This window comes from Aythya ferina, assembly GCF_964211825.1.
Source record: "Aythya ferina genome assembly, chromosome: 8".
NCBI lineage: Eukaryota > Metazoa > Chordata > Aves > Anseriformes > Anatidae > Aythya > Aythya ferina.
Genome location: NC_140304.1, coordinates 21,202,510 through 21,221,582, shown reverse-complemented (window position 1 = coordinate 21,221,582; position 19,073 = coordinate 21,202,510). Strand labels below are relative to the sequence as shown.

The following is a 19,073-nucleotide window of genomic DNA, read 5'->3' as shown; positions in this document are numbered from 1 at the left end:
GCGATAACAGATCCATTCACATTTTAATGTATTAATTTTACAGCATATTACCCGTGACATATGTACCTATGCATCTATAACAAAAATAATAATTATTCATCACTTCTGATCAAGAGTAGAATAGATTGAACAAACAAAATGTGCAGGGACTCTGAAGGCTTTATTTCCAGTGCTGTGAAGCAGACAGTGGTAGCAGAGTGGTGGTAGAATAACTTAAAGCAAATATTGAGGTTGGCCAAAAATTCAGTGAAATCTTGGAGTGGTAATTCTGTTTAGTCTTCCTATCAATTTTTTTTATTTATGGTAGTCTATTCATTGTTATTATTACAGTTTACTGCTACTTGTGAAATGTGTTACAGAAGATAACAGTTCAGAACATAAAAATCCTCCACTCTGTTAGCGGGATATTAAGAACTTTGTTTAAGAGTTATGTTAAAAAAAAAGGGGTTGGCAGTGGGTTAATGTAAAAATTTGGTTTAGACCTAATCAAGCTGGGTTTGTAATCTGGATAGATCATGGGCAAAACTTCTCTGTGCACTTAGGGCTCTTTCTCAGCTGTCCCGGTTGTAACTTAGGACTGCTTGCTGGTAAATGCAGTGACTCTTCCAAAGTGGTAAGTGTTGCTCGGGATACTGTGTGCTCTGTCAGTGAGTAGTGTTAAAGGAAATGGGATTATGATACGGGAAAGAATTTGACGGCTTCTGTGGTATGATGGCATTATGAAGGCGGTATGGAAAAATGACTGTTTACTCTAGTAAACCTGACTGAAGCAGTTTGATGTTTTTTTTTTTTTTTTTTTTTTTTTTGCCAGAGTAAGAGAGGCTAAGTCACAAGTAATATTAAATCTTAATTTTGTTTCCTAGAAACAGTGTCCCATAGTTTTCCTCTGATGTGAACGAGGAGCAAATTTAGTTACAGATTTACAAAAATAGAAATTTAAATTTGAGATCAGAATCAGCTCCAGCTGTATCTCATCTACTGACTGGCTATGGTATAGTGTGGAGGTACCTGAACTGGTTCTAAATTAGCTACTGATAATGGCTTAGCTGAAGCAATTGGGTATATCTGGCAGGTAGTAGCCAATTAACCCAGTACCAAGGACGTGAAGGTGAGTGTTGGGATATGTCTGCCTCTCTGAAATGCACAAAACCTCTGTCACTCATGTTGAACAGCGACAGAATTGCCCCTGCTTCTCTGCTGATTTTTCTAGACTTGCTCTACAACGTAGTTTAAATTCACGTTAGCTTTTGTCAGTGTCCTGACTGTTGGATACACAGGATAAACAAAGTCATCTGAGCAGTGCAGAAAACTTATGTAATGAGCTTTCTTAAAGTAACTTCCAATACTCTGAAATTCATCTGTGGCAAGCCACAGAATGGTTAGGTTATCAAGAAAAGTGACTCAAGGGGTGGCTTTACTTTTCATGGCAAAACAGTATTTTATCCTCCACTGACATTTATTTTCCTGTAAAATAATTGTCCTTAAAGGTTGCACTTTGTTTGTCAAAAGAGCTATAGCTGTTTTTCATTCAAAAGAGTTATTTTGTTCAACATTTGAAGGAACACAGAATTGTAGCTACACAGTTTGGTTTTGGCAATTTTTTTATACCTTTCAATTTTTATTAATTATAAAACCATATATTTTAAATCTTGACGGTCTTTAATAAAATCACAGTGCAACACGTTGGATTTAGATCTTGAAACAAAGTTTGGAGGAAGCAAACAAAGTGTTAGTCATAGATTTGGAAAGTCTGGGAAATGCAACAACAGTGAGCAAGTCCTTTGTGGTATTACCTTTCTTAGCTATTAGGATCGTAGAGTATGCATCATAGCTAAGTCTCTGAATTACAAATTTTACTTGGTTTTGATAGCATTCTGATCACTGAATAGAAAGAGAATTGTAAGCACTGTGCCATCAGAGCAAGCTTTACTGGACAGGAGTGGAGCATGCAGATTCCGTGGAATAAAGTTTTGCCAAGAACCTACTACAGCAGAGATCTAGAATTTGTTAAGGCATATAGTTTATGATGGGTTGCTGATCCAGATCTACACATCCTATTTATATGAAATCTCTCAGGGCTTTTGATTTGTGAAATGAATGGTTTAGATTCCATAATTTATTCAGGATATACCTATATAAGTATTTCTTGAAAGAAATATGATCAGGCATCCATAGTTGCAATTATTTCTCAAAGTATCTAAATTCATGTTAATTTTACATCCATTTGCTTGTATGATTTTTTTCTCAACGTGAAATCTAGAAGTTAGTGTCAATCTTTGAGAATTCTACCCATGCTCTCTACAAATGGAGTCATCTATAATAAAATATGTTTATATACATATATTGTTTATGTACAATAAAACCTTATTTGAGAGTGAACTGCCTCAATCTAACCAAAGCTATTAGAAATCAAACAAACATTTGGAAGAGAAAGCAGAGGAAGGCAATACAGTTTATGCCACATGTGGTTTGCAGATACAAAAATTTAGATTTATTTGATTCGCCATCTGACGGGGGGTTGGGTTGTTTATTTTCCTTCTGTTTTTAGTCTAGTCTGGTGTTGTGTCAATTTTCATATGTGCACGGCTACCAAAAGTCTATCCAATATTGTAATCCAGTGCAGATTTTCTTTACTGTTACATTTTATTTTATATGTATTTTTTTCAAGTGGAGCTATGTATTCAATCACTGCCCTGTGCTAAAATCACCTTTAAATAACATTAGACCCCGAATCATCCTTTATGGTGTCTGGTGTGGAACTGAGCTTGACTTCTGCACCTGTTCAGTGGTGATGAACTTGTTTTGATGTTTTGGTATTTTAGTACTTTCATATTTAAATACAATTTAATATTATATGTTAAAATATATTATAATCTATCACCACCTCTGTTTTAAGACTCCTGGAGATCTGGAGTATGTTTCAGAAATGGAGCCCATTGTATGGGTCATGCGGATCTCTGGCTGGGCCTGTTGGACAGGGATTTCCTTCTGATTTATTTTCTGAAGTTTTCTCTTGTGTTGTTTGCATCTCAAAACAGACAGCTTTCTCAAGTTTTCTGCCACTGAGTGGGAATCCTTCCTTAATGGAATACCAAGGTGAGAAGAGGAATGTCCACAGAGTCAATGTTACTCCTTAATTTCCTCCATAATTCTTAAATGCAGACAGTGAGGGATCTGCTGGCTGAGGTTACCAACCTGTTTCTTCCTTTACAGGGAAACATTTATCTCCTTTTGAGGAGTTGAAAGGGGCAGGAAACTGACAAAGCTAGTGAAATTCATGAGTTTTCTGATAGTCCGTGTGGTCAGTGTTTCACAGAGGCACATTTATTCTAACAGTCCAAATCATTTAGCTTTGTGATGGGTAATTCCAGGAAAATATGTTCTGAAGATAGTGACATCAACCTCTCTGTGTAGTAAGCAATCGTTTTTTCATCCTTGCTAGTCTTAGTCCTTTGCTAAGGATACATGAATTTTGTTGGATAGATGTAGTTCCTAGGGCTTGGATTCCCAAAGTGAATAGCTGCACTGGAGTGTTTTGTGACAAGCATTGCTGATGAAACAGATTGTTTTATAAATCTGATCTTTTGGCAGTGTTTTGATGTCTGGCCTGTCATGAAACAGCTTGGTTTTGGAGCTACGTTCACATCAGCAGATTCTGACTTTCGTACATCAAGTTCTGTGGGGCTCAAGGGATAAACACATTTTAAGTTTTGTTTCTGGGGAAGCAAGATGAATTTGCTGTAATTACAGACAGGAGGGGTTTATTTAAGAGTGAATTTGTCTACAGGAATAAATTATGATATGGAGAAAATTCTTTTTCATGTTTGGAACATAGCCTGAGAAAATTAGTATTACCTTTAAATTTAAATTATTTTTGTTAAGATCTTTTTTTTCTATGCACCTACCTGAATCATTTCTTTCTAGTTTTACCTCCCCTCTAACTCAAAAAATAGCTGCTCCTGTTATTTTTTTTTTTTAAAGATTTCAGCTATTTATTTCATATGATTATATCAGCTCTTAGTCAGTTGCTTTTTTGTTTTTTTACTGCCTAGATTAATTTCTAGCCATCATTTCTCATGTCATCTCTTACCTTTCCAATTTTTTATTCTAATTGCTTTTCTCTAAACTTGTTCTGAGTTCTTGTCTTCAGATTGTCATATGCAATGAGGCTTGGTGGTTGTGCATGTAGGGCTTCATTTAGCTTCTATTTTTTTGAATCAGTCCAACCTAGGTGTCCAGCCTTAGTGGTCATGCTGCTGGAGGAGGCAAGAAGGGCAGTGCTGCGCTAATTAGCACTTGGTGCAATATCCTTACCCTGACCTCACAGCCCCAGTTGCTCTACCAGGTATTTCAGGTCCTGAGACAAGCTCAGGGTTGATACATGATAAAGGAGGCTGATGGGTTGCAGGTTTTATACTAACTGAATTCTAGGCCACATAGTTACATATAGTGTAAGACACTTTGCTGTACATGGCAATCCTCTGTGCATCTCATCTTAATATTTTTGTATGTGTAGTCATATCTATATATGCACAGTGACACTACTGTAGGAGTTTATACCTATGTTACCCTTGAAGTATCCCTTATTCTCTTATAAATTGTCAGTTTGAATTTCCTTTATACTTACATGTAATTATATACACAATGGAAATCATTTATAGAGGCTTGTTGCTTTATTAATGCTGTGTGTTTGCCTTCAGTTATTTCTAATTGTATCGTCTCCACAGCAAAATATTTACATAAAAGTTCTCTTGTGCTCTCTGGCTGGTGATTTTCATAATTGGGAAATGCGGCCAAGCAGCAGCACACACAAGTCCCAAGATGCAGGTCCGTGCCCTGCCTATTGGCTGTGCATGGGACAGCTTGCTGGATCTCCTGGGTGGCTGCTGTGCGGGCACTCTGTCTTACACAGCCACTGGCAATATAAGTTGCTGGTCAAAGCTGCAGCCACCATGAGCTTGCTGTGTCTGCACAGGCACTGTGAACAAAGAGAGTGGTCATTGGAAGGATAAATTAGGCTTTCAATTTTCAGTCATCTGTTTCTGAAGACTGAAGGAGATACTCTAAAAGACTTTCAGCTAATTTTGTAGCTTTGAATGCCATTGTAAAAGTTACAATCTCAGGGAAAAACATACCACATGCTAGGATAAGGGCTCTCACTCTTCTTGATATTGTGATGTTTTAGTTGCTTGCCAAATTTTTCAATATGTCTTAACACTGTGCAAGTTCAATTACTATTCTTGCTTGAGTTTTTCTGAATGACTTTCTGATACTCAAGGTTGTATCGCTGAAATGTTACTGTGCCATTCCAAACATTCTGGCCCAAAATATATTCTGGAATAAATTGCTGATTTAGAGATTAATGAGATTGTGGGAAAAGGAACACTGAAGAGTCGTCATACTGAAGAGTATGCCCACATAAATGATACTGGATTTGAAAGTTACTATTTCAGTGTTCAGAGTTGGTCTGTGCCTGTGTTCACCTTTTACAGTTTGTAGAGCTGTTAAGGTCTTTGCCTTTCTGAGAATTATGATTCATTTTTTAAAAATGTTTTTAACTGTGGGCCGAGGCTTAGTTTATCATAGACACTTAGAAAATGTATTAAATGTGGCTATGTTTGTAATGCAAATATAAATGTTTACCTCCTTCTCGCAGAAGTCAGGGAGTTGAGCTGCTGAAATATTCTCTCAACAATAAAGAAGTTCTGGAGAAGAAAAGGAAAGTAGACAGCATATTGTCCTGTGGTAGGGATGGGAATGAGGAAAGGAAGAAGAGCTGAGGCTGACAGATTGTCCTTTACTAGAGACTTTTGGAGAAGCATAATTATAGTTTTTGTTATTTATGTTTACTTGTGCTGTTTAGAAAGACTTATGTAAAGCCTTCTTCTGAAAATGCAATGCCATCAGAATGCAATGAGGTTGATTTGCTTTGGAGAGATAAAATACAGAAGGCAGGATTCCAACTGTGTGAAAACATTGCATTTTCAAAACAACGGGGTACTGTTTTGCTTTCAAAATTGCTTGCCGCTTGATTTTTAAATTCATATTATGTATACAGTATTAAACCATGAAGTTTAAAATGGAAACATTTAATTCCAGATAGATGTCAGTGACTATCACAGATGTTTATTTTTTTTAATTTGCAAGTTGCCATCTCAAAAATAAAATTCTGAAAACCTCAGCCAAATTACTATTCCTAATCTCCCCTTCTTTATTCAGTTACTAAAGTTTTCAGATGCTGTGATTGATACTGAAAAATAAGTCAATCTGAGATACTTTCCAGTTTTGTTTGATATGAGTGGATTCTTTCTGTTTCTTAGGTATGACACTTATTCAGGCCTTTCTTGCTTGAAAATATCGTGCACTGCATAACCGTTTTTGGAAAATATCATACACTGCATAACCATTTTTGGATTGTTATTTTAGGAAAGGTCTTTCTCCTGACTATCAGAAGCCTTTAAATGGTAAACTTGTTGCTGAAAAGTCTCTGGGACAAATACACTCACATGGAAAAACTCCAGAAACTCTTCTGTACTCACCAGGTTTAACAGGACAGACTTCAGTGTCCAATATACATTCTTGTATTTGTGAGATATTTGTTGTGTTATTATGGTGTTAATTCAAGATGTAAAGTTCTTCATGGTGATTATATATGCTTTCTAGCATAAGTTATTGGGATATAATATTGGCATATAAGGGATTTCTGTGCAGCTGAATGACCTTTAAGGTGGAGATGGAAGAAAAAAAAATCTCCATTTAAGAGTGATTTATTTCTCACTATGTCTGCAAACCCACTCACTACTTCTGCAAACTCAGTAGTAATACAGAACCTGTTGATGTCTGAGAGAATGCATTGTTCGGATCCACTTCTGGGAAATAGGCTGTTTAGCTTGAAAATAGAGCAATTCTAATTCAGGTCTTTTCATTCTTGTTTCGCCTGCTCTTAAGACTTAAATTTTACATTTAAATATTCAGAAATAGCTAAATTACAGCTGGTTACTTAGGTTATAAACTCCCTGAGGAAGGAAGGTGTATGCGTGTATAGTGCCTACAGTTCACAGAACAGGAGCACAATACCATGTTGGGATCTGTGAATCTTGCATATCGTAATGGTCAGGTAGCAGAACACTGCCAAAATCATTTACACCAGTAGTTACAGTGAAGTTTGAGGAATTGCAGTTCATTCTTTTGGATTTATTCTCCTATTGAATGAGGTGAAACTGCTGATGAGGTGAATGAACCTGAGCTGTCTTGGAGGTAAAGCACTGCCTCCTGCTGAAGGATTCCTATTTATCTTTTGCAAACAGAGCAGGAGAGGAGTGGAGAGCAGCTCTAAGCTCTTTCTTAGTGCCTCTTTTTTATGAACCCCATGAAGAGCTGTGTGTGCCAAAGCACAGGTTTCAACAGCACTGGAGCTGTTTCTGCATGATTGCCTGCAAGAAGCTGAAGCTTCAGATGCTGTGAAATATGTCCAAAACAGTTTTTAAAGAAAATAGGGCCTCACTAGTAGATTCCCAGACACTAAGAATTTGTCACTGGAGAACCAGAAGTTAATGACTGATCTCCAGCTGCTTGCCATCCCAGTCCCACGTGCTGCCAGCTGTCTCAGGTGGCTTGAACCACATGCTAGCTCACTGTGCCTGTGCGGCATGGCCAACCCGAAGTTACGGGAGTGAGGATGTAAAGGATGTAGCAAGTCTGCCTGTGACCAACCTCAGCACCCAAGTTATGACCAACATTAAGATGTGAGGATGTGGGGAGGAAGACTGTTGCTCCAGTGGGGATGTGGACAGCTGCATTCCCATCTTCCCCAGTGTGCAGAATGGTGTTAAAACAAGGAGATGAAGCAGGAAGTAGGTAAGGGTCCATATAAGTGATAGCAATTTGTTTTAGGGTTTGCAATGTATTAGTGTGTTAGAAATATAAATGAATGTACTTAATAGTCATGTACGTTTACCAGGAGCATGGGTTTGCAGAAGTAGTGAGAAATAAATCACTCTTAAATGGAGATTAGAATTTTTTTTCTTCTATCTCCACCTTAAAGGTCATCCAACTGCACAGAAATCCCTTATAATTTATTTGCCAAAAGTAAAAATAAAAATATTCAAAATTAAACTTTCCAACTTGGTAAATGTAATACTAATTCATTAGCACTGATATTTCAGTTCATAGCTTGTCAGTGCACTTCTACAGAGTGATACATGTATATAGAATAAGTTGCTTTAGTAAAGTTACATATTTTTTTGTAGGAATAAGGGAACATACCACATCTTCTTTTGCCTCCAGCCAGATCTGCAAATATTGCAAATCAGATAGTACAAGTCATTAAACAACAAGTACTCCAGTCTGTATTTAAAAAGATCTATTTTTTCTCCACTGGATATGCTGTACATATCGTAAACATAAACATGCATAAAATATAATTACAAGTTAACATTTTTTTTTCTTTCTTTTCCCCAACACCTGTGTAATCAGCACTGTGATTTCTCAGACTATTAACCTGAAGGTCTAACTTAACTGGTAGACAAGTTCATTTCTTTCTTAGATTTGTCATTACTTGAGGTATTGCAGGCATAATGACACTTCAATGCCACTGCATGTCTGAGCTCTAGAAGAGGTGAAGAGGCCACTGTGTGGTGTGACTGACTCACTGTGGAATCCCTTCTTATCATGCTTCTAGTATGTATGGATATCTTTTGTTTTAGTGGTATTTGCCTTGAAAGCCTGTGTGTATATGCCATTCCTCTGAAACCATGGAGTGATGAGTCCAAGGAATCCTTGGAGAATTCAGCCTAATTCTTGGATTGTTAGACAAAAGTAACAGTGTAGTAATGTTGGAAACGTCAGTCCGCTTCTAAGCCATGGATTTGATCCTGTGCATTACAGTAGTTAAATGCTGAATTCATTCTATAATTGTGAATCTCTGCAGCTCTTTTTTCCTCCTATAGGTTGTATACTGTCTCATTTTTCTGTATTTACACAACTCTCTCCCTCCTCCACAATATTAAGTGTTGTCATTCTTCCTTCCTTCCTTCCAAAACAGAATATTTATTTAACCAATAAAAATGTGATTATTTTCCAAATGCATGTGAAAACCTGAAAAAGCAGAGAGTACAAAAGAAGTGATATGCTAGTTCCTGGCTTTGAAGCTTTTCCCAATTGACCCTAATGGAATAATGGCTGGATTTTGAATACATATAGTCTTTACTCTAAATACTTATTTTGTTAGATTTTTTTTCCCCTCAGGATGGTCTTTATTAGAAATACTCTATTGTTTTCTGGTCCCAGAAGACATAGCAGTTGTCCTGTAAAGTTCCAGTGTTACTGAGTAAAGAATATTTTCATTTTATCTGTAAAATGTATTTTCTGTGCAAGAGATTTTTGTTATATGTCTTGTTAGGCAGCGATACATTATTTGCCCTATGGAGGCAGGCTTTTTTGTAGCTTTAAAATATGCAGCTCAAGAAACAGCTTGTTTATTTGACTTTGATATGGATACTATGTCTTTTCATTATGAAGTGAAATTTCATTTTTCATTATTTTAATAATAACGAAATTATTATTAAAATTATTATTCAATTATTATTTAATATAATAATAATATATTCATAATTTTTCATTATTTCATTTATTCTTTTCAGTGCTAAACTTTTCCCTATCCATATTCATTGTTCTCTCTGTTCAGATAAGTTAATCAATTAAGCTGCTAGAGTAATTACATTGTCAGCTAGTTGAAGCAAAATATTTGTAATTTTGAGGAGGAGGAAAGGAGAGAAGGAAAAAGAACCATCAATCCCAGATTGAAATTATCTGGATTCTTTTGGAGAAACGAAGAAGTGGCCTGGAATCTTTTGTTCGAGCCCAAGCTGAATATATATTACTGTAAAAGAGATGCAGCCTCCAAAGGAAAAGTTGTCAGAATATAAAAGCTCAAATTTCAGTTAATGCTTTCTAGCTTGTGCACACCAAAATCCTTCTTTTTATGAAGCTTACTTCATAATTGCATTTTTGCCTTATATAGGACATGATCATGCCAAAGGCAGTTAATAAAATATAAAGAGTGAGTATAATGTCATGGCACTTTATATTTTGTTCAGTAATTTTGATAAAGTCTTGCATACATAAAAATCTCATTTCAAATGATGTTTCCAAATGTTTACTCAGAAATTATATTGTCATACATAAACATTTTGCATGAAGCTGTAAAAACACAGATGGAGAAATTATCCCACTGACTCTAATGGCACAGTAATAGAATGTGATAAACTTGTAAGTCTGCAGACCTGAGCCTGATTGAGGAGAGTGGAAAGCCCAGAAGAACTGAATGTCTTCAGCAAGGAGTGATTATAGAGCAAAGTCAGATGGAGCTGAGCTTCTGGATAGCAAACATCCACAGTGCATGTGTGCATGTATGAATAATGGAAGTTCCAAAAACTTCTGGAAGTTCAAAATTATTATTATTATTATTTACTATTTTTATTTTGTTATAATTAAATACAAAATTAAATATGCTTTTGTATCCATGGAGAGGAACACAGTCAGAATACCACCTGTGTGGTTTAGGAGAAGGGGACGTGCACCTCTGGGTTCAACATAGGCATTGATGGCAGTGATAAAAGTACTCTGCAAATACTGGGAAAAAAAATGGACTTCCCTACATTGATGGAAATTCTCAGAAATGCTTTAACTGGAATCCAAAGAAAGAGGAAGAGGTTTAGGAGGGTCTGCAAGGTTCCCACAGAGAAATGGAGACTAGAGGTTGACCTACAGAGGAAGAGAATTTCTGATATTTGTTTGCAAATAACAAGAATTGCCTGTCTGCTCTGCTTTCCGTATCAATCTCTTGGTGACGGTTTTTTATCCAATTTCCTGAAGTCAAGGATAGAACATGGATTTAGAGCTTATGAGCTGAAGTGCATCAAAGTAGTTCTACACTTTGCCTTATTTCCTAACTAGCTTTAAAGTCTGCTTCTTGTTTTGACTGGCTGTCCTTGAGTATTAACAGGAATGTGACTAAGCAGCACTGCCATTTAGTTTGTTAGTTGTTCTCATCTAATTGAAATCCAATTGGAAGGGAAATTAAAGACATTCTGTTTATATTTGGAGAGTGGTGTGAAACACTGGAGTTATTATTTTTTTTTTTAAGTTTGTTGCACTGAGCTCTGTCTCTAAGGGAAGTGACAGTTCTCTGATGGTAGATGCAGTTGTAGAAGTCAATGATTTCAAAATGTTTTTAAAACTTTTCCATCTGACTTTTTGGAACCTGCAAAGTAAGCTTTGGTTTTAGTGAAACCTAAGAGGTTAAAAAAAAAAAGAATGGAGAAGTTTAATGTCAAGTCCTTGCCTGACACAAATTTGGACTTCTTTATATTTATTTATAGGGATAGGGAATTCTCAGGTCTTACCTTAAACTAGCAAAGACCAACATGAATCAGAGTAACTTTGTATCTTACAAGCTGGCCTTGGTTTAAAAAGTCAATGTGTTTCACTGATGCTTTCATTGTTACTTTCCTGAAGAAAGTTTTTGAATTGTATTGGTTATATCATGTGATACTTTTTTTTTTTTTTTCATAAGCCAGGGAGAAGTATTACAGCTGTATTCTTATAAACATTGTATAACTCAGCAAAACGCTATTTGGATTTTTACAGTTCTAAATATGTTAGAAAATGTCATGAGTTACATTTATTATTTACCATCACAGGATTAACTTTTTGAGTCATGCTGCTGGATCTGCATGGATATTACAGTCAGCTGTAGAGATCAAAGGCAACCAGATGTGATGCTATCCTGTTGTGCCTCTTCCTTCTTCCCACTTGTGTACTGCTGTCTACAAACAACACAATTCCTTAATCATACTAACCTGATGGACCTGCAGAAAAGGAGAAAAGCACATCATTATTTGAATTGGTTTCTCCACTTTGAACTAATTATTGAGTGGTATTAGTCAAATAAGAAGAAATAATACATTTCTGTGCCTTCAGAGGAGGTCCTGCTCTCATAAATTGGCTTAGCATTGCAGCAAGCTCTGGTTCCCATTCCTGAGCTGGTGACTTGTGCCAGTTCAGTAACAACTTTCTCGCACCCAGGGAGCAAATACAGACTGTCTGAATGTTTTGATTCAGTGAAACACTTTAAAGAGATGGTAGTGTATTAAGCCTTTTTATCATTCATAGTTTTAAAATGACTTGAAAGTGAAATTAAATAATGATGAATATGAAAGTGTGATATAAATAATTTATATTGACCTTGCTTCATTCTAACCCTCTTCAGCTAGAGTTTAGGGTTTGTTCTACAAATCATCAGATGTTTTTTTAGAAAAGCTGCTGTAGCAAGACATGTTCCCCTCTTTCTCCTCTCTTTGTGTGCAGTCGGCTTTATTTGACTGGAGTCTTATGTGTTGTCTCAGATGTGGAGGAGCTCCCAGGACAGTGCAAGTTGCTTGGAGGAACAGAAAAGCTATTTCACTTCATAGCCAGAGATGATGTGATGGTGACATCTCTGTCACTGCTGCTGCTCTGGCACAAGTGTTTTAGGATAAAAATACTTAGGAATCACCCATGCTTGGAGCTTGACTGAGATTCTCTGTCTTATTCCAGGCCTATATAGAAATGTCAGCCTCACAGAACTTAAAAAGTTGGGATAATATTTTCTATTGATTTTAGTGATAGAAATAAAAAAGGAAACAGTTTCTAATTTCTGAATTACACTCCCAAATAATTTTAGAAAAAACTTACTGTATGAAACAATTTTTTTTTAACATTTTATCTCAATACTTCCAGTACTGGGATTCACAGCTGACTTGCTTAATCATTAGCTATGTAAATAAGCTGTGGTTTCTATTTTCTACATGTACTCAAATACATTGTTTTGTGCACATCCAGTATTCACAAGAAGTGACTTAAATGTCCTGGATGAAGCTTATCCACTTATCAGAATCCATAAAATTATGTATCAAATTATCTTATCATTAGATAGCACTTTAAGGTAATACATAATCAAGTTGAACAGAAAATGAATAGATTCATTTAGAGGTGACAAATACTAAATAGAAAGGAATCTCTCAAGTTTCCTAGAAAACATGTAAGACGACGATAGTTTTTCAAATTGCAGATGGAGCTACTCTTAAACGGCAACTTCTGCTGCTTCCTCTTCCAGGCACTGAAATTAATTCCAAATGAATTCTAATTCATTTGGATTTGGCAGTTATTAAGTTTGCAGAATGCAAGAGAAGAAGAACAAATGGAATTTTGAAGTACCCACAGAAACATCAAGCAGCAGATTAGGAAGCTAGATATCTGTATTAAACCAAGCATCCAATATATCAGATGAGGATGTTGGTCTGAACCCTGTTGTGCTGTTATTTGCTGCCCAGTCCTACTTTCATGAGAAAGGAGTACTCCGTCTGAGTTTGGTTTGTGGTATTGGGCCTCTAATAAATAAAATGCAGGACTGTCCTGAGAAAGCATCCTGTGCAGAAGCCAAAGGAGTTGTCCAAGTCTGGGTGGTCTGCTGATGTCAGAGAGGAATGCACCCAATGGTTGTGGGGTGAAAAGCAGATTCAGGGAACTGACTTGTAGCTGTTTGTGTTGGCATGGTGCTCAGACATTCCTCCTCCTCCTCGCACCGGTTCCCAGCTGTGCCTCTGCCAGTCTTACCAGCTTCCCTAGAAATATTCTGTGGGCTCTCTTCTCTGCCATGACAGATGTCCATATAGAAATGCTTAACCAAATCCTTAACTAAGTACAGTCTTTTATGCATTCACTCTACTCCCCTATGGAAGTTTATACCTAGATGTGGTAACCTGCAAGCTACAAACAGGACCTAGAGAATCATTTTAAAGAAGTAAAAATAGGTTTGCTTAGCAAAAAAAAACAACTAAGCAATATTTTTTTCTCTTTATCTCTTCATTCATTTTTTTTCCCTACGGTGTTTCTTTGGGAAAATAGTATTCTGCACTTGTACAGACTGGCCCTACCTCTTGTCACACAATAAATCAGTATACTCATAACATCAGTTGTAAAATATCTAATTTCTTAGTTACTTAACTGTATCACTTTAAATGCTTTGGAACTGAAAGCCTCACAGCGTTTCATCTTTCTACCAAAAAAGTCTTCTTGTGCTTTTAACATTAATAATAGAGAGAGATAATTTACCATTGTCTGGCAGATTCCTGGCATTGCACAGTCAGGCTTTCTTCATGCATGAACTCAGGTTACAAAACCTCAGTGGTGGCAAGTCTACAAAAGAGGTCTCTGTGGGGCAGGAGCCCCAGTATTGTGTGTAGGGCTGGTGTTTCAAAGATCAGGCTGCAGCCCTGCAAAGGTGGGTGCCAGACATGGCTTACAGAGCTGTACTTGGCTGGTGTAGCTGTTGGGTATCCTCCGCCACAAGTAATCCTGCTGAGCTGGACTGGGAAACTAAAGGGGTGGTGGATGTCTGTCCATGTGTTGCAGCATTTTCTTTGCCTCTACAGGTGAATGAGACCCTCAGTAGCTCCATTGGAAGAAGAGGGTTATTGGTAGTCTTTGTCACCATGGCTTAAATTTTCCTAGAAACCTCTGAACCTCGTATTTCTCTGGTGTAAATAAAATTTGTTATGTTGCAGCTTAAAATGTATGAATCTTCTTGATAAAATCAAGGTGCTGCATTCTTTATGCAGGCTTGGAAAATGTGAAAAAGTAAATACCATTTGTAAAAACGTCCTGATCTAACAGTGGCCTCTATCCTTGAAAAAACCCAGCCCTGGATCAGTCTTATTAAGGCGTGAATATTAGAGATAATGTTGAAATTATTTCACTTATTTGCATGCTCACTTGATGTATTTTTTTATTTTATTTTTTTAATATAATTTTAAAATGTTCCATTTTCAGGTGACAATGGCCAGAATTGGGATAAATGCAAGTCGTTCAAAGGAGACCTGTGAAACAATACTTTTCGCTCTCCGAATGGCAACATGGAATCAGATTTTAGATCCCTGGGTGTACATTCTTCTCCGGAAAGCTGTACTTAAAAACCTGTACAAGATCACGAGGGGATGTTGTGGCATGCACATCATAAACTTACACATGTGGGAGCTCAGCTCCATCAAGAATTCTTTAAAGGTTGCAGCAATATCTGAGTCACCAGTAAGTTCCAAACAAATAAATCTACAGCCACTCAGTTCTACAGGGCAATAAAGTTAACTATGGTGTAAGAAGAGATCACACACACAGAATCACACACAGAGAATTTCTAGATTGGAAGAGACCTCAAGATCATCGAGTCCAACCTCTGACCTAACGCTAGCATGGAATTAGTGCTCATACACGGGCAATACCTTACAATGAATTCTAAGGCTCAGTGGTTTGGCATTTGTTTTGAATTGTAAGTGATTTGCTCTTGTTGCTTACCTGTTTGACATTGTTACTCCAACAGATATGCTTGAATGTTTTAATTCACTTTAGCATACATCCCTTCCAAAACTGGTTGTAGAATGATAGATCATCCTGGATTTTTCACTTCCAGGTACTAAAGTGAACAGGGTTCCTTATAGTGACCCCTACCGAGTCCTTTACCTTAGCAGGATTCTTAAGAAAACATAAAAGTGAGAAAATGATCTCCAAGGTGTTTTTTTAAAGGGGGTAGCTTTACCTACCAGTAATACCCCCAAATCCTTTGCAAAGTCACTGCTTCCTAGGGTAAAGTGTATCATCCTTTTACCTAAGGGTATTCTTTGCTTATAAGCAAGGAATTTTCCAGTTGAATGTAGAAAAGATGTTTTGCTTCTGGCCAGTGTACTAAATGATCTAGTTTGCTTGGTTCCTTGACTTGACCTCCTAATTATTTACCGTTGCGTGAGTATTTGGGAGAGCTGCAAACATCATCAGTGTAAGTGTTCCTTTCCAATCACTGATAAAATTTTAGGTTCCCTGTGGGAACACAGTTAGAAGCAGATCAACTCAGCTTGCTTGCAGTTACATTTTTTGTTTTATTGGTGAGTTTTAAGCCTTTTCAATACATTTTGTTGAAATTAACAGAATAAAGCTGTGGTTAGCCTGTATAAAGAGTAGGGCTTTTTTTTTTTTTTTTTTTTTTTTTTTTTTTTTTTTTTCCCTAAATTGAAGAAAATTTCTTGAAGGGTTTTCGTAATATGTATATTGAAATGCTCATAAGGGGTACCTTGTAAGGCTCCATTAGTAAAAGGTCATGTGTGTCTCATGTGAAATAATTGTGTGAACAAATGAGCAGCTCTACAGGGAACTGCGCTGTGATTGTGGTTTCTGTTTATGAAAGCAAACTGCATACTCAGTGTTTGCAGGGTATGTGTCTGAAGTGCTGAGTACATTTAGTATATTTGAAGGTGTCAGAAAATTACAAGGACTTTACACAGGACTATACCCTGCTCCTCTAATGCTGCTAAAAGAAGTGTTGGCTTTTGTGACTGTACTTTCTTTAGAAGCAAAATTATCAGTATCAGAGACGTTGTAGCAGAAGGATTATTTTCATATAGAAATGTCTAATGTTATTTTTACCTACTTAACTTCAAGTAACAACATTTGCAAATTGTTGATGTATGTGGACTAAGTAGTTAAAAATTGATTCACCAAGAAGACTGTTTGAGAGACCAAAACTATTCACTAACTACAAATTCATGTTGTTTATGAGAATAGTTTGAGTCAGAAAATAAATGATTTAAATAATTCATTTTTTGTTTTAAAAGTTATTTCCTTTTTATTTTAAAAAGGTTAAAAAAATATGGGTGAAATAAACATGTAATGAAATGAAATGGCTTTATTTACCCTAAGGAATTTGTGATTTATTTTGTCAATCACATAGTTCATAAAATGTGTACACATTTGATGCTGGTATAAGCTCAGCACTGTTGCTTCTTGTGTGTTCTGCTGAAATCTGGGAGTATTCAGTCAGTGCTCAATTTGGCCTTTTGATTTTGTAGAATGTGATGCCAGTGTATCTATTGACATAAATTATTTGTTCTTTAAGGAAGATAGTTGTTTTAGCAGCTGCAGAAAAATGTTGGCTCGTAAATTGTTGAGGTGTTTGATCAGTGAATGAAGCTCATCAATGTTCCATTTTGTTATGTGAATAAATGTAGCTTGTGTAGTCCGTAATGGTTAACTTGTAAAACAAACAAACAAAAAGTTTATATGTATATGTGATTTATTATATTTTGTGTACTATAACATACTGAATGTAAATTGCAGAGCCTCATTAAAGTTATCAAACTGTATCTTGAGAGTTATGATTTTTTTAATATGACAAAAAGAGAACCTATGTTGCTAAACATAAGCTTTACTACAACCCCCACCTACAGTGGATTCAAGCTGACCAGTGCCATTCACAACTTTGACAGCAGAAAAACTGTGAAAGTAGAACAGAGGACAGTGAGGATATAAATAGGAGGCCTGAATGTTCGTACATTTCATTTTCATGTAAGTAGCCCAGTACAATCAGTGGTCTGAGGTAAACAAGGTCAAGTTCTGATGATCCATACTTAGAAAATGCAAATAGAAGTGTTTGTATTCAAATTGCTGCCAACATGTTACATGGATTGTGATTAGTCTCATGTACACTATGAATCCTGAAAAAAAAAAAGTTAGTTTTGCTGCTAGTGTTTTGTCTCAAAGTTATATATATATATAAATAATAAATGTTTATATATTATAAATGTTTATATATTATATACGTATAAACAACAACAAAAGAAACAAACAAAAACCCCACACCACAACAGCAAAAAACAGGACAGCTTCACAGTAGGGTTTGAGTATTGCCCAGGAAGGAAGAAAAGGGCAGGCTGCCTCACAATGTGCCAATGATCTCTGCAGTGGCTGGCTGCCGACGTGAGCAGTTGCTGGCTGCCTGTTCACTGCTGGGCAGTAATTAGTGCTTCCAGAGCAGGCAGGGGCAGTCTGCTGGGTTGAAAGTGAATCTTATTTCTGACTAATGACTGAGGAAATCCTCAAGGTGGGAGAATATTTTAATCTAATAGGGAGCTTAAGAAAGGGTAGGCTATATAAGGCAGTACATTATCCCGAAACAAGGTCTCAGCCTAGGCTGAATCAGCCTGCTGAGGCAAAGAAGGCATCAGTAACAGGTTGCTCATCACTGAGATTAGACAAATACCTGTAGCTTGTTTGTGGTGTACATAGACAGAGAGCAAGGTTCAAGGTCTTAAAATCTGATTCTTGAGGCAAAATGTCCACCTTTCTATATCTTGCCTTTTTTTTTTTTTTTTTTTTCTTCTTTTTTTCCCCCAGATATTTGTATGTAGGTATTTTTATTTGATTGTTACCTTAGTCTGAAATGTTAGGAATTATTTCAGGATCACTAATAAACAATAGGTACTGATTCTGTAGCTGTGGGGATCCTTTAGGGCAAAGTGTTAGGACCTTTGAGATATGCCTCACCTGCTGGTATGCTTCTCCAGGGTTGTACTGGTAACACAGCACACCTCTGATCAACTGTAAATATTAGCATATTAGCATGATATTTAATTCTCAACACTTGGATACTTAGGAAAGCACCCAAAGGAATTTACAACACCTGTGATGATGTATTTTGCTTCCTAAATACTTCAGGTGCTTTTTTTTTTTTTGTTTTTGTTTTCAACTTCTATGATCTGCCAGCACTGAAAATGACAAAACTTCTCTGATTGTGGTAAATTATGACTTCCAATTCAATCTGGTTGCATTATATTGAAGGAACTGTTTATTCATTGGACAGACTATGTTTTCCTGCTGAATGTGAGTTAATTTTAATACTTGGTAAGATCTCTTAAATACTGCCAGTGTAGTGCTATTACAAAGATGAAGATGGGCTATTCAATATGAGTAGTTAACTTAAGATAACAGTGAATTTACTGCTTTGTGATTTGGAATAACAGCAAAGAAAAAAATTTATGAGTTCCAAACCCATTGTCCAAATGACGATATGAGTGTGTACCTCAGGTGGAAACTACTGCATGTTAATACTGTTTTGAGTGGTTCAGTAATAACATGCCCATTGTTCTCAAATAAATGAATTTTCAGTAGTGGGTTGCTGCTTATCAGTGGATACAGCAATGTGGGAACTG

General features: G+C 36.4%; 1 protein-coding gene across 12 annotated transcripts in view; it reads left to right on the top strand.

Annotated features, from left to right (window-relative positions):
• The window catches only part of PTGFR (prostaglandin F receptor), a 53,929-nt gene extending 36,701 nt beyond the window's left edge, over positions 1 to 17,228 (top strand). For all 12 annotated transcript variants that reach the window (XM_084528248.1, XM_084528254.1, XM_084528257.1 and 9 more), the window contains one exon: positions 14,872 to 17,228. In XM_084528248.1, coding sequence (XP_084384374.1) covers positions 14,872 to 15,177 — 306 coding nt within the window. In that variant the 3' untranslated portion in view covers positions 15,178 to 17,228. The remainder of the gene's footprint in view (positions 1 to 14,871) is intronic.
• Positions 17,229 to 19,073: the final 1,845 nt, after the last annotated feature.